This window comes from Asterias amurensis, chromosome 14, assembly GCF_032118995.1.
Source record: "Asterias amurensis chromosome 14, ASM3211899v1".
NCBI classification, from domain to species: domain Eukaryota; kingdom Metazoa; phylum Echinodermata; class Asteroidea; order Forcipulatida; family Asteriidae; genus Asterias; species Asterias amurensis.
Window position 1 is genome coordinate 12,188,383 of NC_092661.1, and position 21,281 is coordinate 12,209,663.

The window sequence follows — 21,281 nt, forward strand, 5'->3', positions numbered from 1 at the left end:
GTGGTTTTACAAATCTCAACTTGCATATTCATCCACGATAATAAAAAATTGAATAAAATACTAACAGTGCCCCCAAAACATCGCAAAATTATTCAAATTGTAGTTTCTATTGCAAATGTATAAAAAAATGTACGATTAATTTACAAAAACTTCAAAAATACACCAAAATGACGAACTATTATCTTTCATGAATGTCGCTGGTTGTATGTAAACCGTTTAATGTTCGTTTGTTTGTTATTCGGCTCTCGCAACAGAACAATTTTTTCACAAGCTTGCATCATCGTCTGTCCGTCTGTCGTCTGCGCGACTCGACTTGCTATAAAAACGAACAAACTCCAACAAACTGCCACTTTTTAAAGAACACAACAATCATGAGACATCACAGGTGACACATTTTGGAAAACAAAGGTAAGTTTGTGTGTTAAAGTGCCGAGTTAATGTTATTTTGTAATAATTTATTTTCACGAAATAGATGCAATGTAATGCAATGGGTTTTTCCGTTGAAAATCGGATCGGAGAACGTCGATGATAGCTTTACCGGTTGATTTTGTGCTTCACTTGCACCTCACGGCTGATGGCCAAATTGGTATTATAGAATAAAGGGCCACTCTAGGGTTAGGGTTAGTTAGGGTTAGAGTTAGGGTTAGGGCTGTATACGAGTGCATGTGGCCCTGTATTCTATAGTTACTCTACCAAATTCTGTGCTGTAAAGGGATCACCTTACTCAAGACTATAAATAGTGATTCGTCCAAATTAAAGTTTCATACATTTTTTTCATTGCAATACATGTAGCTCAAACAGCTTCACCTTCAATTAAAAAGTAGATGTACTTCAGCTAGACGGAACAGATCCACACCATGCCTCCCACCTCAAGAGGAAAAGGAAAGCTGCGGGGACGAGGGCGTAAGCTCTTTATGGGGCAGAGCTCATTTGAGCGTCATTATGATGCCCATGGGAAGAATCGAGACAAGTATGTAGCCATCCTGACCGTGCTACGACGAAGTGGAGTCGAGCTGTCACTAGGTAAAGTCTCAGCCATTAATTTTTTTAAACTATCATTCTCGTCAAACAAGGATTTATGAAATCTTGTCTTCAGGATGATACCAAAATAAAGAGCCTTTTTTACAAAGCCACAAACATTGAACACTCTTCACATAATTGTTAAGATTTTGGTGAAAGATTTTCAAATATCATTAGCTGTCAAGCAAACTTTGCCATTAAAGCCAAGTAATTTGAAAATCTTGAAATAATGTCTTTAACACTTTATACTTCTGTACAGCAACAAAGACTCACGCTCTTGCGTCAGCCTGGGCTCACAACGATCATGACCTGGTAGACAGTTTACTGGCCAACTCCAAGGAGTTTGGCCTGGTTGAAATCTTGAAGGCTGCCACCATGCTGGACTCTGGTAGGAAGATTAGGGAGTGGGAGAAGAAACTCAAGTTGCAGGAGATGAATCCCAAGAAAGGGCAGAGTCGTCAGAGAAGGGCAGTTGCGAAGATTAAGGTTGCTATCAAGAATCTCATCATCTATAAACCAAAGGTACTTCACTCAAGTCCGACACCCTAAGTTAGAAAATTTCAATGGCAATTCAACTTTGGGACATGTATACCCAACACTGTACCCAACTCAGAAGTATTTATCCTGTCTGATGCCTTCAACTCTTTCACTGATTAACAAACTTTTTGAAGGAAGATTTGTTTACTTGTGCTCTTCTACAAACGATAATTGCCAAAGAAAATTTTTCCAGAATAGATACCAATAGTTTTTAGAAGGGGGGCGGGTTGAATGTAAGGAGAGGGTGTTTGAAATAGAAGCATTTATGTAGTAATTCTTCAAAAGTCCAACCACATCTTTTGGTAAATTAACCCTATTACTATCGGTCCACTCTCCTGCCCAACTGGCTCTTTCCACAGATTGCAGGAAGAGACTAGGCCATACTACACAAGCCATGAGCTTTGCAAACTGTACAAGTAAAACAAAGTGAATAGAAGAAACGTGCTCAATGCTAGTCTAGAACGTATTGTACTTTTGAGGAAGTCTGTCCTGTACACAACACGAGGGTTACAGAGGATTTGATTTGAAGTTTCTTTCACATTACTTAAATTTGTAACTTCCTTTGCTTAGTTTGGATCTTTGAGTGGCTCGGTAGCTCGACGCATCAAACAGTGGGCATCCAGTATTTCAACTGTCGATCTTGAGTTCTTTGCTCTTCATCTCCCTAAGGAACCCTGGAAGAAACTGTCTGACCTTGTGCACTTCAATCCCGAGAAGGTAAAGCAAGTTAACTCTGTCAAACCCAGATAGAAGTTTGCATATTCTTGAACCTTGTGTGTAGGGCTATTCAATGGTTGCTCATGTAAGGGTAACCAAATAGAACAATATGTCTTTCTGAAAGGTAGCTATGTTTTTTTAAATTCAGTTCACAGATCTGAACGCATGTTCAGATAGTAACTTTTTTAAAAAATCATATTTCTGTTTCCTGCAGTCAGTAGAACACAAATAGCCATACATTGGGCTTCAGAAGATTTGTGTCCTCTCTTCTTTAAATCATTTTGAGCAAGTGTTTTAAGTCTTTCATTAAGGGAAAGCTCCATAAAAGAAAAGGACCAGAATAAAACATCTTTTTTTGTCTGACAACTCGCACCCTTTTCGCAACAGTGGACTTAAATGGATCATGCACAAACTGTTAGTGCTGCTAACTGCATGCACAGGACGAATAAACTCCTCATCTCTTAAAATTGACCCAAGTAATTTATAGTTAACACACTCATTCACTGATCTGTGTTTTGTGGCCAGACTAGGAAATTGTTGAATGAGCTGTCCCGTTTGTTGTGGGTTTTGGGTTTTGGGCGTTTTTTTGTTTTTGTTTTTGTTTTTTTTTTGGGGGGGAGGGGGTGAACTTAAGCATCCTTTGATATCTGTTCTCCTCTTTCCCAGGACTTTGCTAACTTGCCGTGGTTCCTGCCTTTCTGCTATGGCAAGCGAGCCCCCATAGATTCAATGGTACAGAACTGCAGTAGAATGACCCACACCAACGTCAACGGTCTATTGCTGTTGTACAACGTCCCATACGCTCACATCAAGACATTTAAGGACAGTCTGAATGAGGAGTCTAAGGAACTCATCAGCAGGAGGGAGGCCATGCAGGACACATTGCTTTGGTGAGAGTCGACAACTGCATGTACTTTATTCTTTAAAAATCTTACCATCCTAAACCCTCGATCTACAACACCCCGTTTGGATTTTTCTGTTTGACCGAGGACTGCACTAGTAAAATATGCTTTAAGTTGCTCTCCCTTAACCCTTTGGTGACCACCAAAAACATGTGAAATTGGACTTTGATATTACGGTCTTAACTTAAAAACTACAACACCCATATATACCGCCCAGGCTCATTCGGTTGTTTAGAGCGATTGTTGAGCTCTCTTTTGATTTGATGTTCAATAGGGGGTGCTATTGAAAAATGTAGAGAAAAACAGTTGATTTTTAATTGTTTTTTTACAAATCTGTGCACCAAAGAACTAACAGATTATACCGAGTAAGTTTTAATGTAAATCTGTGGACAACTGGATGACTGTATTTTGTGTTTTACAAAAAGTACCCAAACCCTTTAAGCCAATTTAATCGGTCCGAGACTGCTCAGATTAAAACATTACGATGACTTTGATTTGATTTGAATGTATAGGTATTATGAGGATCTTTGCTGCCCTGCTGCAGATAAGGTTATCGAAGAGAGGTTGAGGGCTGATGAGCCAGTCAATCTCCCCTACGGCAAACTCATGGAGCGACTGCTCACCATCAAGGTCATGCGAGAAGGTAAGTGCACCTCTTCATTTGTTGTTGATATAGCTGGATGAGATCAGCACCAAAAATTCAGGAGGGACCCGCGTACCTAGATGTTTTCTTTGACCGCGGTGTGGGCGCTATTAATGCTTCACTTGATGGGGTCAATTGAGTAACACTTGTTCCTTTTTTTAAATTTCCTTTGACAGAAAAATTGAAGTCCGAAAGGAAGGTAGTTGCTACATTCTATCATCTGCTGCTCCCTATTGCTGAGAGAAGGCTTTTGGAAATCAAGTAAGTATCTGACATCAAACTTCGATGCTTGTGAATTACGCCAGAGATTGGCCACGAGCCATTTTGACGGTCACGGGGTATGGATGTACCATTGATCTCGTATTCAATTTGCAAGCAAATTTTACGTACACATGTTAAACATAAAACATCATTATAAGGTGGCTATGTACTGTAAAACATGTGTTTTGTATTCAATATATCGCTGGTGCTGTAAAACCAATACCTGTTCTGCGGATAAGGACAGGGGACCACAACCTCGCTTCCATGAAGCGCACCGTATCACGCTAGCTCTGACACATCTCTAACCCCTGGGAGGGAAAATCAGATCTGTGTCTTTGATTGGCTATCATATATGTGCAAAATTTGAAACGCTGTGCGTCTCCAAAAAGCTCCATTTGCCGAAACGCGTGCGTATAAAGATGTCTGTATTCACTTTTTTTTGTCACGCAACACTTAACGCCAAGGCAAGTTTATGACATTTATTACACACAGCGCATCCAGTGTGTGCGCGACTAACGCCCAACACAGAACGGATCAACCACAGGACTAATTGTAATATCCCTTATATTTGGATATTTTTCGATTTACACTTCCAGTGGTTATTGGTTACGATTGAGCATGGCATGCTGGGAAAAAATGGTGCAGCGAGATCGATCACTCCTGGGAATGAGGTTGAGGGATTCAGTCTTTAGATGCTTTTGCATCCCTAAAAAAAAAATCCCTTGAGTTATGGCTAAGGCTAGTTGGCTCCGCCTGTTGCTGAGGGCATCGCTTTAAGGGCAACCCATGTTCACGTGATAAATCTGTATCGGCTAATTCAGATAGCAATAGTGTAAAAGGGTTCAATTTATGCTTGCAGCCCTGACGCCATTCATACCAACTGTTTTTACTCGGGTGATTATGAGAACCATTCTTTCTGTACCTCCTTTCATCAGGATAAGCATTGACGCTCCGGTGGTAGTCATCGGAGATCGCTCTCAGTCCATGGCCATCGCTGTACAGACCAGTACCATCATTGCTAGTCTCATCTGTGCCATCGCTAAGGCCGAGTTGTGCTTCTTCAATCGGACCAACCACCACCCACCAGTTATGCCTAGAACTATTGAAGAGGTATGAGCAACAAAAGGTTACAGGAGAAGAGTTTTGTTTTGTTTTGTGTCTGGTGCGGTGTGTCATTGTTCAGTAACAATCATAGACCTTGTACAACAAAGTCTACACTGTGGTAATGTTGTTGCCGAACAGTCCAAGTGTAAATCGAGGAAACCAGCCTATGTATACTTATGCTGGCATTTTTTCAGCTGATCAGCTTATTTCAGCTGATCAGCTTATTTCAGCTGATCAGCTTATTTCCTCTTGTTCTTTTCAAAACAGTGGCATAGAACATTTTAAAAAAACACTTAACAAAAGTTGAGTGTGCTCGTCCATTTCCTCATTTTTTCGCATTTAAAAAGTTGCAAGTCTGTATACTTAATACGCCAAGTTATATGCCAGGCTATTTTTACTGTGAGCGCGTTGTTTTCACTGACACTACTACTAGGTATGCGCCGTTTCATGCGCTACAATTCGCACAATCGGATAACAAATACATTTTAGTGAAACACACTATGAAAATAAACATGAGTCAAGACACATGAGGATCTTGTAATTGTAATTGGCTAAATTAGTCGTACAAATTTTGTCAAAATCGTAAATGTTGGCATCTCTGCCTTTTCTTCTAGGTTCTCCACTTGGCAACGACTTTGAGCGCAGTGGGAGGGACAGCCCCTGCTGCTAGTCTCTTGCCCTACTACACAGAGAAGAAAGTTTGTAAGACATTCATCATGGTCACAGATGAAGAGGAGAATGATCCAATCTTCATTGACTTTAACCGATACTTGTAAGTATAATCTTCGAAACGGGTACTTGCCCATGATTTGATTTTACTTGGATTTTGGTCAATTTTGTCTTTTCTTAAACTGTTTGGAAACCAAACAGCTGTGTCATTATCATTGAAGGCTGATGTCCTATTTTTGTCAACAATAGACCTTATGCATGGCGTGGTTTGAATAGAGGTCAAAAGGAGGTTGTTCATTGGCCAATCCCGGACAAATCTGTGCGTTTCCATTGTTTCATTATCGGTTTACCTTTAAGATGGCTGCTGGATGACGTCAACACAATCCCCCCACATCATATGGTACATGAACAATTTGCACTGGTAATCAGCAAAACTCTTGCAAACAACCAAATATGGCAGATTGATAAGTCTTTTTGTTTGGCAAGAACCTCTGTGTGTGACATCTCCCTCCCTTTGTAACATTGGCAATAACTGTATGTGCGTGTAATCTCCCTCCCTTGTTACATTGGCAACAACTTTTCATGCGTGACGTCTCCCTCCCTTTGTTACGTTGGCAATAACTGTTTGTGCTTGACAACTCCTACCCTTCATTACATTGTCAACAACTGTTCGTACGTGACATCTCCCTCCAATACATTTGCAATAATTAATTGTGTGTGACATTGCCTCCCTTCGTTACACCCTCCAGTTTTGCCGATCTCTTTGAGAGATACCACAAGGAAGTCTACCCAGCCAGGCTGGTCTTCATCTCATTCCTCAAGCAGCAACACACCACAGGGAAGATGGTGAAGAAGCTCCAGGCCAAGGGCTTCAAGCCGCTTCAGTTCCACCTGGACGACCAGCGCCCTGATCTACTCAAACTCAGCAACCTTCTTGGAATGCTTGCCAGCGAAAGCGAGGATTTCAACGATAGGGTGATCGAGGTGGAGAGTGAACTACAGATAGAAGGAACCAAGAAAGCCATGGCCAAACTGGTCGTATAGACACAACAAGCCTCATATTTATATGCAGTGCAGTTAAACTGGTGTTAAATAACTTCACATTACCCTCCACTTCACTCCTGCCTGAGAACTTATGTTGTATATATTCTGTACATAAAATATAATTTTTTTTTTTTTAAAGTTGTTTAAAATTTAAAGTTGTTTTATAAATTCATCACTATAATTATCTGATGTAAGTAACCCCCCTTTTTTCCACAGGTCCCTCATACCTTTTTTTTTAAAAATCATCATACCTTTGATCTTGCTATTCTTATTAACTGACTATTGTTAGTTGCATCATGATGCAACTTGCTCTCTAATCCTACCCTATCATGTTTCCCTGCATTGTTGTCAAACAGTACATTTACCACTTTTATGGTCCAGTAACCCATCCTTTCATACTAAACATCCTTTGTTCTCGCCACTTCCCTCCTATAACAAAATGTTTTCTAACAAAATGTTTTCTACCCACCTTCTGGCCTTCTTATAAATGTATGGCCATTTATAAAGCACCCACGAAACCCCCCTGCAATATGTTCGCTGCTTGGTTGCTTATGACGCAATTGTTGGCATCAAGATACAGTGGTTAGTTTTGCACTAGTGGAAGCCGCCACTTGTTACTCAATTGTTCTCCGAAACAACTGTGACAGAATGATCTCAGATCTATGTACAATGTAGACAATGTGCAAAACAACCGGGAAAACAAATTGAAACTGTAATCATAACAATTATGCTGTGGATATTGTATGTATAACCAATTTTGTAGTTTGAAAAGAACATTTAAAATCATAGAAAAATTTAGTCTACATTCATGATGCAAATTTAACATCTATATGTAATACATTGATGTTGTTTTCTGGTACACAAGCGACTTGCACAAGTCTATTGTGAATGCAGCATTTCATTGTTGAATACTTCAGTTTTTAAATCTAACAATTTTAGAAACAACGAATTGTAACATTGTAAACATTTTTAAAATATAAGTTTTCAATATAATATACATATTATTAGAATAGCTTTTTATTTTAACATAAATAAGTAAAACTATACCTTAAAAAAGGTTTAAAGATTATTGGAAAGCTTTTATGGAAGCATTGGCAAAGTTTTTGTTCACTTATATTATATATTTGTTACTATTTAATTTATATTTTAATATTTTTTATATTTTTTATATTTTAATATTTTTTATTTTATTAATATTTTTTGTGCGCATTCATTTTATTTTATTGTTTTTAAGGGGAGGGTAGCTGATTCTAACCACCACCCAACCTGAGTTAAACCACATACATATACATGTACACACACATGTACATGTATGCCAGCCACTTGCTAGTAGGTACTGTACGATGCCTTAAATCTCCCACTTGAATACGTTCATTGTCGATGATGAAGCAGTTGATACTCATTACATGTTAAAATAAGTATATTAATCCAATGTACACTTTATATAAAAATTTGATTTTGTACCTCAATTTGATATGCAGAGTATCCAACAATCAAATCAAATAAATAGGAGAGCAACAGATAATACTGTGATTGTCCCATTTTAAAAGTTTATATTATACAGTTATTGCTTGTCATCCCATCAATTCCCAATACTAAAAGAGTGTATCTACAATTAATTATCATAGCCGTAATGTCAGGATATATATAGTTAGTCTTATAAAATTAATTTGTAAAATACAAAATCCAAAGGCACTTAAAAATAAAAATGTTAAACAACATTTTTGTTTTCCTATTAAAAATCAACAAAAAAAACCCCCCAAAACAAACTCTTATAAATCATTTTCAACCCAATACAAGTACTGTACAATGAATGCATAGAACATAAACCACCACCTATAAACCAATTCAAAATGTAAGTAATATTCATTCTGCTGGCTAATCAGTGCATAACGTCCAAACAGCTTAGAGCATCAAACATGAGCTCTTGGTTTTGAGTAAAGGCAGTTAAAAGGTATTGCACGACAAAATCTGCCGATGATGAGAGGCAGTAAATTTTAAAATAAATTTTGTCGGGATCCCGACACTATATCACATCGCATCAATTATCATGTCCTTACCACACAAACGTCTTTTGTTCTTGCTTAGCAGGGCTAGTTTAGAGTTTACATGCAGCGGTTGATGTAGATGTGAAAGTTCCAGCCTATTCCTACAGAACTGATGCCGCTTCCTAAAGCACCTTGTCATTTGGCTTTTTCTTCCTGAGAAGTCTGGACATTTTTGCTCTCTTGGTTCTTTGATCGCACAGTGATTAGGTGAAGAATGCTGCGAACAGAAACAAAGAAATAATACATAGGTCAGTAACGGCTTTGACATTCAAACTTGAATAGCGCTGGTGAAAGGTCGTGCTTACGTTTCACAGATAAGCACGAAAATTTTAGGACGAGTAACCCGTCCTAACTTAGGATGGGTTCAATGCGTCCTACGTATTTCGATACGGAACTGACCCAGTCTTAAGTCCTAAGATTAATCCTAAGTTAGGAAGAGTTTGGTGAAATCAACGGCTGGAATGTTAGCATGCTTAATTAAAAACTAGGGAGGGCTCAACTAGGCTAATATAAATAGTAGGCCCTAAGGAAGTCTCATGCCAATGGTGAATTATCCGACGAGTAACAGTAATTTCACTATGCAATCTGAGTATGCCTGAGTGTGTGATAACAGTAAGCGGTGTTATGAAAATGGTAAAAGAAAAACTTCCCAAAATTCAAGATGCATTTTTGTACCATGCTTTAGAAGCCAAACCACTAATTGTAGAGGGTCGAACATGTTTTAATGTTTTGCATGTAACTTGTATACAAGAACGAGTAAACAAAGCTGTGTCTTGTTCAGGGCTGTATGCTTCGTTTTTGAAAGGCTAAGGGCACCAAGGCATTTTCTTCTTGGTAAAGGGCACCCTTTGATGAAATTGCAAATTTCTTCAGGAGCATTTTAAGGGCACCAAGGCAATGACCAGGGGACACGGAGGCAATCGCCTTTGTTGCCTCTGTGAAGTATCAGGCCTGCCCTTAAAGGGTGGCTGCAGTTTTTTTTTCTTTTCATTTAAACGATTAAACATGACTTTTTAAACCTGAAATATTTTTTTCTATTTTTTATTAAATGTGCAAGTATTTTAAAAATGGTTTTCAAGAGATTAGGGGAACCCACCCAGCCCCTTAAAGGGAGCCTTCATTTGCATAAACAAGACGTCATGTCGGTAACCCAAGCCGTCGGGCCCCTGACGTGTGCACTGTGTGGCCTGGTACCTAGGCACGTGTAGTAAGGGACCAGACTCTTTTTGCCGACGATATGTTTGAATTCCCGACGTGACGTCGATGGTAGGGGGGCGGTAACAATCCACAAAGGGGGGGGGCTTGCTTATTACGCAAGTAAGATATGTCGGGAATAAACAAAACACATTTTATTGATGTTCAATACATATATCAGAAATAAATGACAGCTAAATTAACTGTTTAATTTGAATTCACTGCAGCATCCCTGTAACACTGGTCCGCTTGACAAATGTCTTTTTTTTAAAACCCCTGAGGACAAGTCGAACTTCAAGGGCTGGGTCAGACGTAGTCCAGTGTTGAAAAGCCTCCCTTTTTAAATGTCAAGTATGGACTAGTGAAAGAGCTGACGCACTGCTGAATTGTAATCATAAAGCACAAATAATTTGCATCAATTCAACTGTTCTGAACTCCAGCGAAACATTCGCTGTGAAAACAGCCCTGGATGATGTCAAAAATTTGTATCGCATTCGCAGGAAGTATCGACCAGGCTTTACTGGTCCTGCTGCCAGGGCTGGTCACCAAAAACATTAAAGGCAGTGGACACTATTCATGCTATTGGTAATTGTCAAAGACTAGCCTTCATAGTTGGTGTATCTCAACGTATGCATAAAATAACAAACCTGTGAAAATTTGAGCTCAATCGGTTAATGAAAGAAAAAAACACCCTTGTCACACGAATTTGTGTGCGTTAAGAGGGCTGATTTCTGGACCTCAAGTTCTAAATCTGAGGTCTGGAAATCAAATTCGTGAAAAATCACTTCTTTCTCGAAAACTATGGCACTTCAGAGGGAGCCGTTTCTCACAATGTTTTATACTATCAATCTACCCTTATTACTCGTTACCAAGTAAGGTTTTATGCTTAATAGTATTTTGAGTAATTACCAACAGTGTCCCACTGCCTTTAACGAAAAACCCTGTCAAAGTCAACAACCTTGAACATTGGTCTTTTCAAACCACAAACACAATCAAAGTCTAATCAAATGAGAATGAACTACAACCCACAAATAAATTTGACTGTGTGCTATTTATACTCTCCATTGTTCAGGACTAAATACATTAAGGGTAATTGTACGAAAGCTTGTTTCACTCTCAAAGGCCTATTAAAGGTATTCCTGTCCATAGAGTTAGTAGAGGTGCAAAGTGCAGATCTTGATCACTTATTGTTTGCACAAAAATCAAATTAACGTTTTGAAGATTGGAGGAATGACAAACTGAATGGTGGGAGGTAGTGCTTGGGAATGAATTGCAACTGGTTTCCTGATCTAGCTCATTTAAAAAAAAAAAAAAAATTGGGGGGACTGGTTATTTAGGTTTTGCATGCACCCCCCCCCCCTCCCAGGTTTTTGCTGACTTTTCTGAGGAAAAAGAAATCAGACTTTTGTAGGAAGAATCAAAAGTGAAAATAAATTTGTAAAAATTGTATACTCACAATATAAAGGTGAAGGGGATAACATTGACCCCTGCTAGAAAGTAGAATGATAAACTACCACCGTACGTCTCCACCGTTGCTGCAAACAGGCTACCGAGAAGCAGAGGGGATCCGAACCCCGCTACACTCTCTATCACGCCAATCATAGCAAATACAACACCTGCAACAACAAGAAAAAGGTCAACCAGCTTATACTTTTAGTCTGAGAAGATTTTCCAAATAACTCAGAAATCTATTTCCTCGTGATTCTGCTGAAATGATCTTTCACTATTTGTATCATTCTGGTGGAAAACCTTAGGCCTCAGTGAAGAGAAAATATTGAAGCAATCTTAGTTTTAGATGTTAGGGGCCGAGTACGGTCGACTCAAGTCTCCTTTAGTAAGGAACAATATCATGCAGCAGTGCAGTAGATTAAAGTCATCTATGGTAAGGAAGAAGGGTATGAGTTAAGTGAAGTCAACTAAAGTTACGTTGAAGCTGAAAGGCAGTGGACACTATTGGTAATAACTCAAAATATTCATTAGCATAAAACCTATCTTGGTAACGAGTAATGGGGAGAGGTTGATACAGTAGTATAAAACATTGTGAGAAACGGCTCCCTCTAACGTGGAGTTGTTTTTCTAGAAAGAAGTAATTTTCCACGAATTTGATTTCGAGACCTCAGATTTTAGAATTTGAGGTCTCAAAATCGCGCATCTGAAAGAACACAACTTCGTGTGACCATGGTGCGACAAAGGTGTTTTTTTCTTTCATTAATATCTCACAACTTCGATGACCGATTGAGCCCAAATTTTCACACGCTTGTTATTTTATGCTTATGATGAGATACACCAAGTGAGGACACTGGTCTTTGACAATATACCAAACGTATACAGTGCCTTTAAGGAATTTGGGGTATTATGAGTGCAGTCAGTATGAACAAATAAGGAACAGAGATTGAATGACTCTAACCTTGCTCCTGCTCCGTTACTGCTTTAGACATGACTGCCCTTACCACTGGCCCCGTTAGAGTGCGAAGACAACCAATGGCACTTCCTGTACAGAAAGTAGAATGGTACGATGGTCAAACAATGCTTTACAGCAGTGTAATGTCTCAAAGAACGTTTTTATTAAATAGATAACTGTTTTTCCTTGAAAAAGTACTTTTTCAGCCTGCTTGGCCGCCAGTACAGTGAATAAATAAACCATAATGTATAATATTTGCCAACCCTTTGGAAAGATCCCCACCAGCCTTGTTGAGGTATGGTGCCCACTGTAGGCGTGCAATGTGTGGTTTGGGTGTATACAAACAGATTTACACAAACAGATTTACCCAAACCTTACAGTGTTATAATAATGTATCCACCATATCTCAAAAAGGCTTATTTATTGCCAGCCACATTTGGCTTAAAACCACAAAATGAACGGTAAAGTGAACACAAATACTCATTTCATAGAGCTGCTAAGCACAAAAATTTGCCTAGCATGAAATTTCTCCCTTGATAGTAACAGGATTACCAACCAAATTTCTACGTGATTTTCAGGATTATAAGCAAACAACAGCTGAATACCAGTAACAAGAAATATGCAACAAATAAATTTTTTGTTGGTTATCCTGTTATTATCAAGGAAGAAATTTCATGCTAAGCAAATTTTTGTGCTAAGCAGCTCTATGAAATTGGGCCCTGGGCAAATTCTTTCTCTTAACGATGGGCTCTTTATTGAGCTTGAAGGACCTCCGGTTTTACATGTACACAGCACCAGAATTTGTAGATGATTCTTTGCTTGCAGTCAGCAGAGAGCCATGAAATTGGGTACCTGTAAATCCATTGTTCCTTGCAATGGGCACAGCTTAGAATATCACAAAATGTCTTATCTGCTTATTGTGGTTCAAGGTCTCATAGTGATCAAGAGTTCCTTTTATGAAACCCATGCTCAGGCTTGTTATCTGACTTAAGCTCAATCTGCCTGTTAAAAACCAAGTACCCTAAGTACACATTTTCAGAATAACTGACAAAGCCTTAGCCAGAGCCTAAGCCCAAACCCTAAGCCGAAGGCGTGGTTTTGAAAAAGGGCCATTCATCCCTGAAGACTTTTTTAAAAGGTTGCGTTCCTTACCTACGAAGAGAAACAGAGTCGAGGGCGCTATTCCTGTGACCAGGTAAGCTGTGGCTGAACTGAAACAGCAGATGTAGAGAATCCAATGTTCCTTGAGACAAAGTGGGAGGGTAACTCCGCCCACCAGAAGACCTGAACGGTGGGGGGGGTCCAACAAGACAAAACAATGGATTTACAAGAAAACAAAAGCTTTTTCATTTGGTCAGCCACATTTCTGAAAAAACCCCAGATATTTTGCTTCTTTTTCTTTAGCACCAAACAAGGCGCAGTGATAAAAAAAAGAACAGTTTGAGGCAACTATTTCATCAAAATTTCTAAAATTTGACAATTTTTGTTTTGTGTTGTACAAAAAGTACCCAACTTTAGGTGGCCATCAAACAATTTGGTCATTGTAAAATTCTACCGGAGCATTTCAAGGGCACCAAGGCAATGACCAGGGGGCACGGAGGCAATGGCTTGTTTCTGTGAAATATCAGACCTGCTATTGTTATATTTTGATACATTCGCAAATTAGTCATGTACTTACCAAGGCAGCATGTCATCAATGTAACCGCTGTATATATCCCTACAGTAACAGTCGACCAGCAAAATGGTGATCCCATCCCGAGTAAAACGGCTATAGTGATTGAGCCCTGTTCAAAAGTCAATCGATAAAACTAATGAAACAACCCTGAAGCTTCAGACCTCAAAATAACCCACAGTAGTTGTTGTGGTGCCAATGCTTTTGCTATGGTGATGTAAATAAGGGAATCACTGGTGGTGAAGAGGTTTTCAACTAGTGGTTTAAACCCAACGAGGCCTGGTTCTTGATAATTTTACGAGACAAAGTCGAGGTAAATTATCAAGAACAGGCCTAGGCGGGTTGCAAAAAGGATATTATTGCCCTGCCCTCTCAAAGATGAAATTCCAGGCATGTTTACAATACCGTAAATATACAAATTGAAATCAGTGTGTCGTTGTTTAGTTCCTTTTTTCTTACCTGGAACATGAGGGTCGTGAAGAAACCAATCATGGTCAATAAGCCGAGAATGATGTTTCTGCTGCCCTCTGTGACACGCATCAGTAAGATAATGCGCTTCATCATGATAGACAACTCATTGGCGAAAGCTGAATTGATCGGAAAATAGTAAAACAATAAACAGTCAGTATTTCCTAAAATCATATTTTGTACCAACTTCACAACTAACAAAACATGCTATGAAACTACAGTCAAATTCTATGGTGAGTCACCTCAGCAATGAATGGTAGGTCTTTAATGCTGTTTCAACCCTGGGCCCAATTTCTTAAAGCTGTTTAGCAGAAAATACTGCTTTAGACAAATTTTTTATGCTACATAAGAACAAAATGAGTGGGGCAACAGTCTCAACAGTGTACACAATATGGAATGTCGGCTGGTTCTGCATTGGCTAGGCAAGATTTTCCTGTGCTTAGCAATTTTTTTGTAGTAGTTAGGCAAATGGAGAATTTAAAATTAATTTTGTTTCTTTCTTTCTTTTCTTTCTGTGCCAGTGTTGTCACAATACTTTTTTGCACATTTGGGAGGGCAGTTGCCCCCTGCTCCCCAACCCCTTGATCGAATTTCCATGTCTATATATCTGCGCAATTCTTCAAGCATCCATTTACCTGAAGACTCTTCCTCGGAGCATCGGCGAGTCTCAATCAAACAAGGCGGCACAACAATATAAAGAAGCGCTACTGCTAGCGCTGCGGACACTGCAGCAAAGGGAGGCATATATCCATAATCCCTCACGATGTAACCCATCAAGACTTGGGACAAGCCGATGGCAAAGAACAGCGTAGTGTCGATGATGACAAAGCGGAACAGGCGTTTCTTCTTTGTGGTGATGTCAGCGATATAAGCAAGGGACGCAGCAACGATCAGGATCAGGCTACCGGTCAGGCCTTGAACCGTCTCCCCAATGAAGAGTAAGTATTGAGACAGACTGAATGTTGTAACGACGAGATACATGATGCAGTTTACAAAGATTCCTAGGGCCGCCAGGAACAACACTCCTTTCCGCCCCGAACGATCACTCCAGGAGCTTAGCACGGGAGCCGAGAAAATATTCAAGAATGCGCTGCAGAGCTGCAGATACATGACGGACAAGGAAGTCTGAGATTGAATCTCTTCCTGAAGCTTGTACTGAGGGTTGGACCGGTTGACGCTGCAGTTCGGCTGTAGTCCGGTCCCGTTCACACCAAATGATTCTGCCACCAACATCCGTATGTACTCAGTGCGCAGCGTTCCAATCGTGCCGTATGCGATCAGAGCTGTAAATATGACCGGCTCGATTGTGATCCATCGTTTACTCGCTCGGATGCGGTCTGCGCTCCATTCCGATGTGGTTTCTACTGACTTGAGCAGAGGGGCTGTCTCTGTTGGATCACTCATTTTCACTGTTCTACTTTTCAGTTTGTTGTGACAAGAGTTTCTGCTGTTGTCAACATGGAGTTTTCAAACCTGATTCATAAGAAATAAACACATTAAGTTATACAACAATTAAAAGTATTGTTTACAATGTTATGGACTGAACACTAACACAAACTCAGTATACACATGCAAGTCACGATGCTATAAAGTACAGTATGATACTATCGAGACAGTTGCTGTGCCAGGTGATTAGCAAGATTTGGCACTGTTACATAAGAGGCCGTGACCCCCCAGGACACAATTATGATTGGATGTATGGCACAATAGTACAGGGTTTTCTCATCTGGAGGTAGTTGCTATAACGTACCCCTCCTCCCTTGGCGGCCGTCGGGAGAAGGGTTATGTAATCTAGGGTTTGCTGTACAAAAGCATACCCCTACGCTAAATCATGTGGCGCAGCAACTATCTCGATAGTCTGAGCATGGAGGTAGCCTGAGGAATTCAATATCAAATGGAAGTAAGCGAAGCCCTGGTAAAGACGTCAGTCAGTGCCACAAGGGAGGAGTACAACAACTTGGGCTAAAGTAAGCGGTGCATTTGTGACCAAGTGATTGTAACTAATAAGTGAGTTAATGTACCAGACAATATCAATATATTCTTTATCCCCGATGCAAATTTAACATCTATTATATCGTTGCAGTACCCGCTGCCAAAACATAGGATTCGAACTGCCTCTAGCTGCCGGGCAACCTCGGTAGTCTAGTTGGTAAGACACTGCTCTAGAATTGCAAGGGTCGTGGGTTCGAATCCCACCCGAGTAACATGCCTGTGATATTTTTTTTTCACAGGACTCGGGAAAGTACCGAGTATACAGTGCTAACACACATCGGTGTATGGGTAAAAAACCAAAATTAATATTCCTTATCCCCGATGCAAATTTAACATCTATTCCTTCCTTCCTTCCTTCCTTCCTGTGAAGTGCAGCCTCGCATATGTGAGGATAAATGCACTGCGTGTTTGCGCATGCGTCCAAGAAAAATAAGCAGGACATGCTGTCGAGTGCGGAAATTTTTAGTGTAAACAAGTGCAAGTAAAAACTGTTGGATATGGAGAGCTACTTAGATGGATGAGCCTTAAGTGCAAGCTTAAAGGCTTCAAGCGATTTGAACTCCGCTGGATCTACTGCTAGGCTATTCCAGTCCCGGATGGTACGTGGGAAGAAGGAGTTAGTAAACACAGTTGATTTGGTGTGAGGGATGACAAAGCGGGATTTGTGACCTCTTGTTGATGTAGATAGATGGACGAGGTACTGGTTCCACTCAATGTCAACGAGACCATAACGGATTTTGTACATCATAGCCAGGCGACTGCTAGTGCGTCGGTCCTGTAGGGATTGCCAGTTTAGCTCTTGTAGGATAGCAGAGACACTTCTTGTCCTGTCGTAGATCCCTGTGACAAAGCGGGCTGCATTGCGTTGGACTTGTTCCACTTTCTTGGAGTTGCGCTGTGTGTGGGTGTCCCATACAACACTAGCGTACTCGACTGTTGGTCTTACGAATGTGTTGTATGCAGACTCCTTGATCTTATGACTGCAGTGCCTGAGATTACGGGACAGGAAAGCTCGAGTGGAGTTGGCTTTTTTAGTGATAGTGTCGACATGGGTATTGAAGCTGAGATGGGAGTCGATGTGTACTCCAAGATATTTGGCTGAATGTTGAACTTCTAATGTGTGGCCATGAACGGTGTAGGATGCATGGATGGGCCTGCGCTTGTTGGTGATTTGGAGCACATTGCATTTCTTAGCGTTGAACCTCATCAGCCACTTTGACTCCCAGTCTTGTAGGGCATCAAGATCTTTTTGGAGGCTGGTCGTGTCATTGTGGGATGAGATGTGCTTGTATACTACACTGTCATCAGCAAACAGCCTAGTTGTTGAGTGATGGACGCAATCGGGAAGGTCGTTGATGAAGATAAGGAACAGCAATGGACCTAATACACTACCCTGTGGTACTCCTGATGTTACTTGGGATTCGGCGCTCTTCTGACCATCAACTACAACGACCTGGGACCGTTTGTGGAGGAAATCACGGATCCAGTCCAGGGTGCTGTTGCGAATGCCGTAGTATTATATCGTTGCGGTACCCGCTGCCAAAACATAGGATTCGAACTGCCTCTAGCTGCCGGGCAACCGCGGTAGTCTAGTTGGTAAGACACTGCTCTAGAATTGCAAGGGTCATGGGTTCGAATCCCACCCGAGTAACATGCCTGTGATATTTTTTCACAGGACTCGGGAAAGTACTGAGTATACAGTGCTAACACACATCGGTGTATGGGTAAAAAACCAAAATTAATATTCTTTATCCCCGATGCAAATTTAACATCTATTATATCGTTGCGGTACCCGCTGCCAAAACATAGGATTCGAACTGCCTCTAGCTGCCGGGCAACCTCGGTAGTCTAGTTGGTAAGACACTGCTCTAGAATTGCAAGGGTCGTGGGTTCGAATCCCACCCGAGTAACATGCCTGTGATTTTTTTTCACAGGACTCGGGAAAGTACTGAGTATACAGTGCTAACACACATCGGTGTATGGGTAAAAAAACCAAAATTAATATTCTTTATCCCCGATGCAAATTTAACATCTATTAGACAATATCAAATCTAACTTGCAAATGGCTTATGAAATGAGTCAACTCAACTCGTACTCCAACCCACTCATTATATGCAACGCAAGGAAAGAATGATGATTTGTACCTGTATAATAATCCTGCTTACAATATACTCTATGGTAAACTTGTGGAGACCAGACAACTCGCCCGTCATACAACTCGATGGTTCAGACAACTTGATGGTCCATACAACTCGACGGTTCAGACAACTCGATGGTCCATCATTGTCCATACAACTCGACGGTTGATTTATATAACAGTCAGACAACTCGACTTTGGCTTTTGGTTGGGGCCAGGTCAAGACTAGCCCCACTTATTTGGCCAAGGATTCAGCTAGCCTTGGCCACACAAGTGGGGCTAGGTCAAGACAAGTCAGTTCGGATGGCCGTGACGAGGGCTCAGCATGGGGCGGGAGAGGTGAAAACGTTGTTATTATCCGTTCACCCAGAATCCAGATATTAAATTAAACCCACCCACTATACAAAAAACACGTTAATTATTATGAGACTGAGACTGAGTGAGTAGAGGGTGGATAACTACGGGTACGGTGGGCCGACCTAAGCCCACCCACCTTGTTGAGCTCTAAGTGGCTCCGCTTTTAACATTACATCGGTCTCATCACTGTAATGGCGACAGTGATGAGACCGGTGTTAAAAGCGGAGCCATTTACAGCTCAACAAGGTGGGCGGACCTCGACCTCCTGTACACTGTTTACAACGAGCACCCGGCCCGTCGTTATACCATGGATGGATGAATGGGTTATACAAACACATGGATGGTGCCGACACAGCGAAACTGACCTGCCGATGGTAATTTACCATTGACTGGGTGAGTGACTGATTGTTTTGGGACACTCGTACTTAATTTGGACTGATAAAATTACCTTATTTGTCTATATGTGGTAGACACAGCATCTCTGTCAAATTGCCCTTCGTTTCCCTAGGTGTAGGAACGAACACAATAGTTTTCTGTTGAAACTTGATGATGATGACTCTTCAGAAAAAGACACCGCCGGCAGGCTGCACTTTATTTAATCGACAGAGGGCGCTCGATGAAAAGCACGCGCAGAGCCGTTACTGGGACCACGTGTTGCCCCCACCCCCCCTTTCACAAAATAAACAGAGGAAGTTAATTGTGTCTACGATGACGTGTGTGTTTTCCCCATAACTGTACATCAATTAACTCAAGATATAAAACAATGAAATAAACCAAGTTTTGTTTTAGAACATAATTATTCATTTTACACGGCCGGCCGGCCTTCATTTTTTTCAAGTGAACATCAGCACAGACGGCCTTTCTGGACAGGCAATTGGAACTCAAAATAATATCAGCATAAAACTTACTTGGTATAAAAACTTGTAACCAAGAAGTCCGCCGGAGATTTGTCCCGTGACCCCCATGGATGCAGCACAGTAAATAGTGACCGAATCAATGCGCCGAGCCTTAACTTATAATTTGCAGGTCCTCCAAATGTCTGTAATGACAGATTTGAGGGCCCAAATTTCAGGGCCTTGTTGAAACACGGCCCATAATTGTATCCTGGGGTGGATTTCACAAAGAGTTTAGGACTAGTCTTATCTAGAGTAAGGACCAGTTACTCGTCCTAACTTAGGACTATCCATGTAATTTGTATATCTCCTAGGACTAGTCCTAAGTTAGGACTAGTCCTAACTTAGGACTATCCATGTAATTTTTATATCTCCTAGGACTAGTCCTAAGTTAGGACTGGTCCTATTTCTTTGTGAAATCGACCCCTGGTGTTATACTGACTGCCAATTTTGGGGTTGGTTTGATGGTTTGGGTGAGCCCCGACAATGTAGTTCACAAGCGTAGGACCCCTTTCCAAAGATGGCTCCTTCTGTGATTCGATTCGAAACTATCACACCTCTTTGACGGTTTTTATTTCTTTGCGACGTTCGTAGCTCGGGGGTGGGGCGTAGGGGGGAGGCGGACTATCCACATAAAACAGAAAAGAAAACTGAAGTTCAGATGTCACTGTATATTGTGTTTTTGCTTTGTATGACGGGGCCTTGTTGTTTAACATTTTAGCAATGGTTGACTACGGGGCGCACTATCAGAAGAAGTTTGTATATTTGTACTATACACAGTTTTATATACAGGCTGGTTGAGATTAGTTTCCATTTTATGTAGAAGTTGTCTATATTTGTTTACTATGCATTTAACAAGCTTGGCAGCATTTACGATCCACTAAGCTCCACCCCATTGCGTATTGACCAATCGCGGTGCGCGTGTCTTGGCGTACGCGGCAAAGTCGTGCAGAAAGGCATTGGAGAGCCCCACGTGTTCTTGCTCACACGTGCGTCGTGAGCGGAGCCTACTGGATCGGTCTACTGAAACGTTATCGCTAACCAAAATTTTTTTCACAGTTTCACCTGAACGAGTCTAACAAGTACGAAGCGTTAAAGAGGCATGAGAAAGCGATGACAAAAAATAAAGTAAAAGAAAACGTTTTCTGAATAGCATCCCATAATTATTACTAACATAAATATGACTCATTCTAATGCATATATATGAGGATAGTTATAATTT

The 21,281-nt window shown here is 40.7% G+C and overlaps 2 protein-coding genes across 2 annotated transcripts; one reads left to right on the top strand and one right to left on the bottom strand.

Annotated features, from left to right (window-relative positions):
- Nucleotides 1-257: 257 nt before the first annotated feature.
- On the top strand, nucleotides 258-7,019 carry LOC139946705 (uncharacterized). Its single transcript, XM_071944353.1, has 10 exons — nucleotides 258-408; nucleotides 793-1,023; nucleotides 1,280-1,542; nucleotides 2,128-2,274; nucleotides 2,941-3,164; nucleotides 3,689-3,819; nucleotides 3,996-4,080; nucleotides 5,016-5,190; nucleotides 5,799-5,956; nucleotides 6,603-7,019. The coding sequence occupies exons 2-10, from the start codon at nucleotides 858-860 to the stop codon at nucleotides 6,895-6,897; spliced, it is 1,644 nt and encodes a 547-aa protein (XP_071800454.1). The 5' UTR covers nucleotides 258-408; nucleotides 793-857; the 3' UTR covers nucleotides 6,898-7,019.
- A 143-nt stretch (nucleotides 7,020-7,162) lies between these two features.
- On the bottom strand, nucleotides 7,163-19,808 carry LOC139946706 (proton-coupled folate transporter-like). The gene is made up of 8 exons (XM_071944354.1): nucleotides 19,615-19,808; nucleotides 15,316-16,153; nucleotides 14,672-14,799; nucleotides 14,219-14,324; nucleotides 13,693-13,824; nucleotides 12,547-12,630; nucleotides 11,596-11,755; nucleotides 7,163-9,162 (listed from the first exon to the last, which is right to left on the bottom strand). The coding sequence occupies exons 2-8, from the start codon at nucleotides 16,082-16,084 to the stop codon at nucleotides 9,081-9,083; spliced, it is 1,461 nt and encodes a 486-aa protein (XP_071800455.1). The 5' UTR covers nucleotides 16,085-16,153; nucleotides 19,615-19,808; the 3' UTR covers nucleotides 7,163-9,080.
- Between the last annotated feature and the right edge of the window lie 1,473 nt (nucleotides 19,809-21,281).

Coding starts and splice junctions, on each gene's coding strand:
- LOC139946705 (XM_071944353.1), top strand. CDS start 858: ATGCCTCCCACCTCAAGAGGAAAAGGAAAGCTGCGGGGACGAGGGCGT. Junction 1,024..1,279: donor TGGAGTCGAGCTGTCACTAG/GTAAAGTCTCAG, acceptor ACTTCTGTACAG/CAACAAAGACTCACGCTCTT. Junction 5,957..6,602: donor ATTGACTTTAACCGATACTT/GTAAGTATAATC, acceptor TACACCCTCCAG/TTTTGCCGATCTCTTTGAGA.
- LOC139946706 (XM_071944354.1), bottom strand. CDS start 16,084: ATGAGTGATCCAACAGAGACAGCCCCTCTGCTCAAGTCAGTAGAAACC. Junction 14,325..14,671: donor TCACGACCCTCATGTTCCAG/GTAAGAAAAAAG, acceptor ACTTTTGAACAG/GGCTCAATCACTATAGCCGT. Junction 13,825..14,218: donor ATTGATGACATGCTGCCTTG/GTAAGTACATGA, acceptor CCCACCGTTCAG/GTCTTCTGGTGGGCGGAGTT.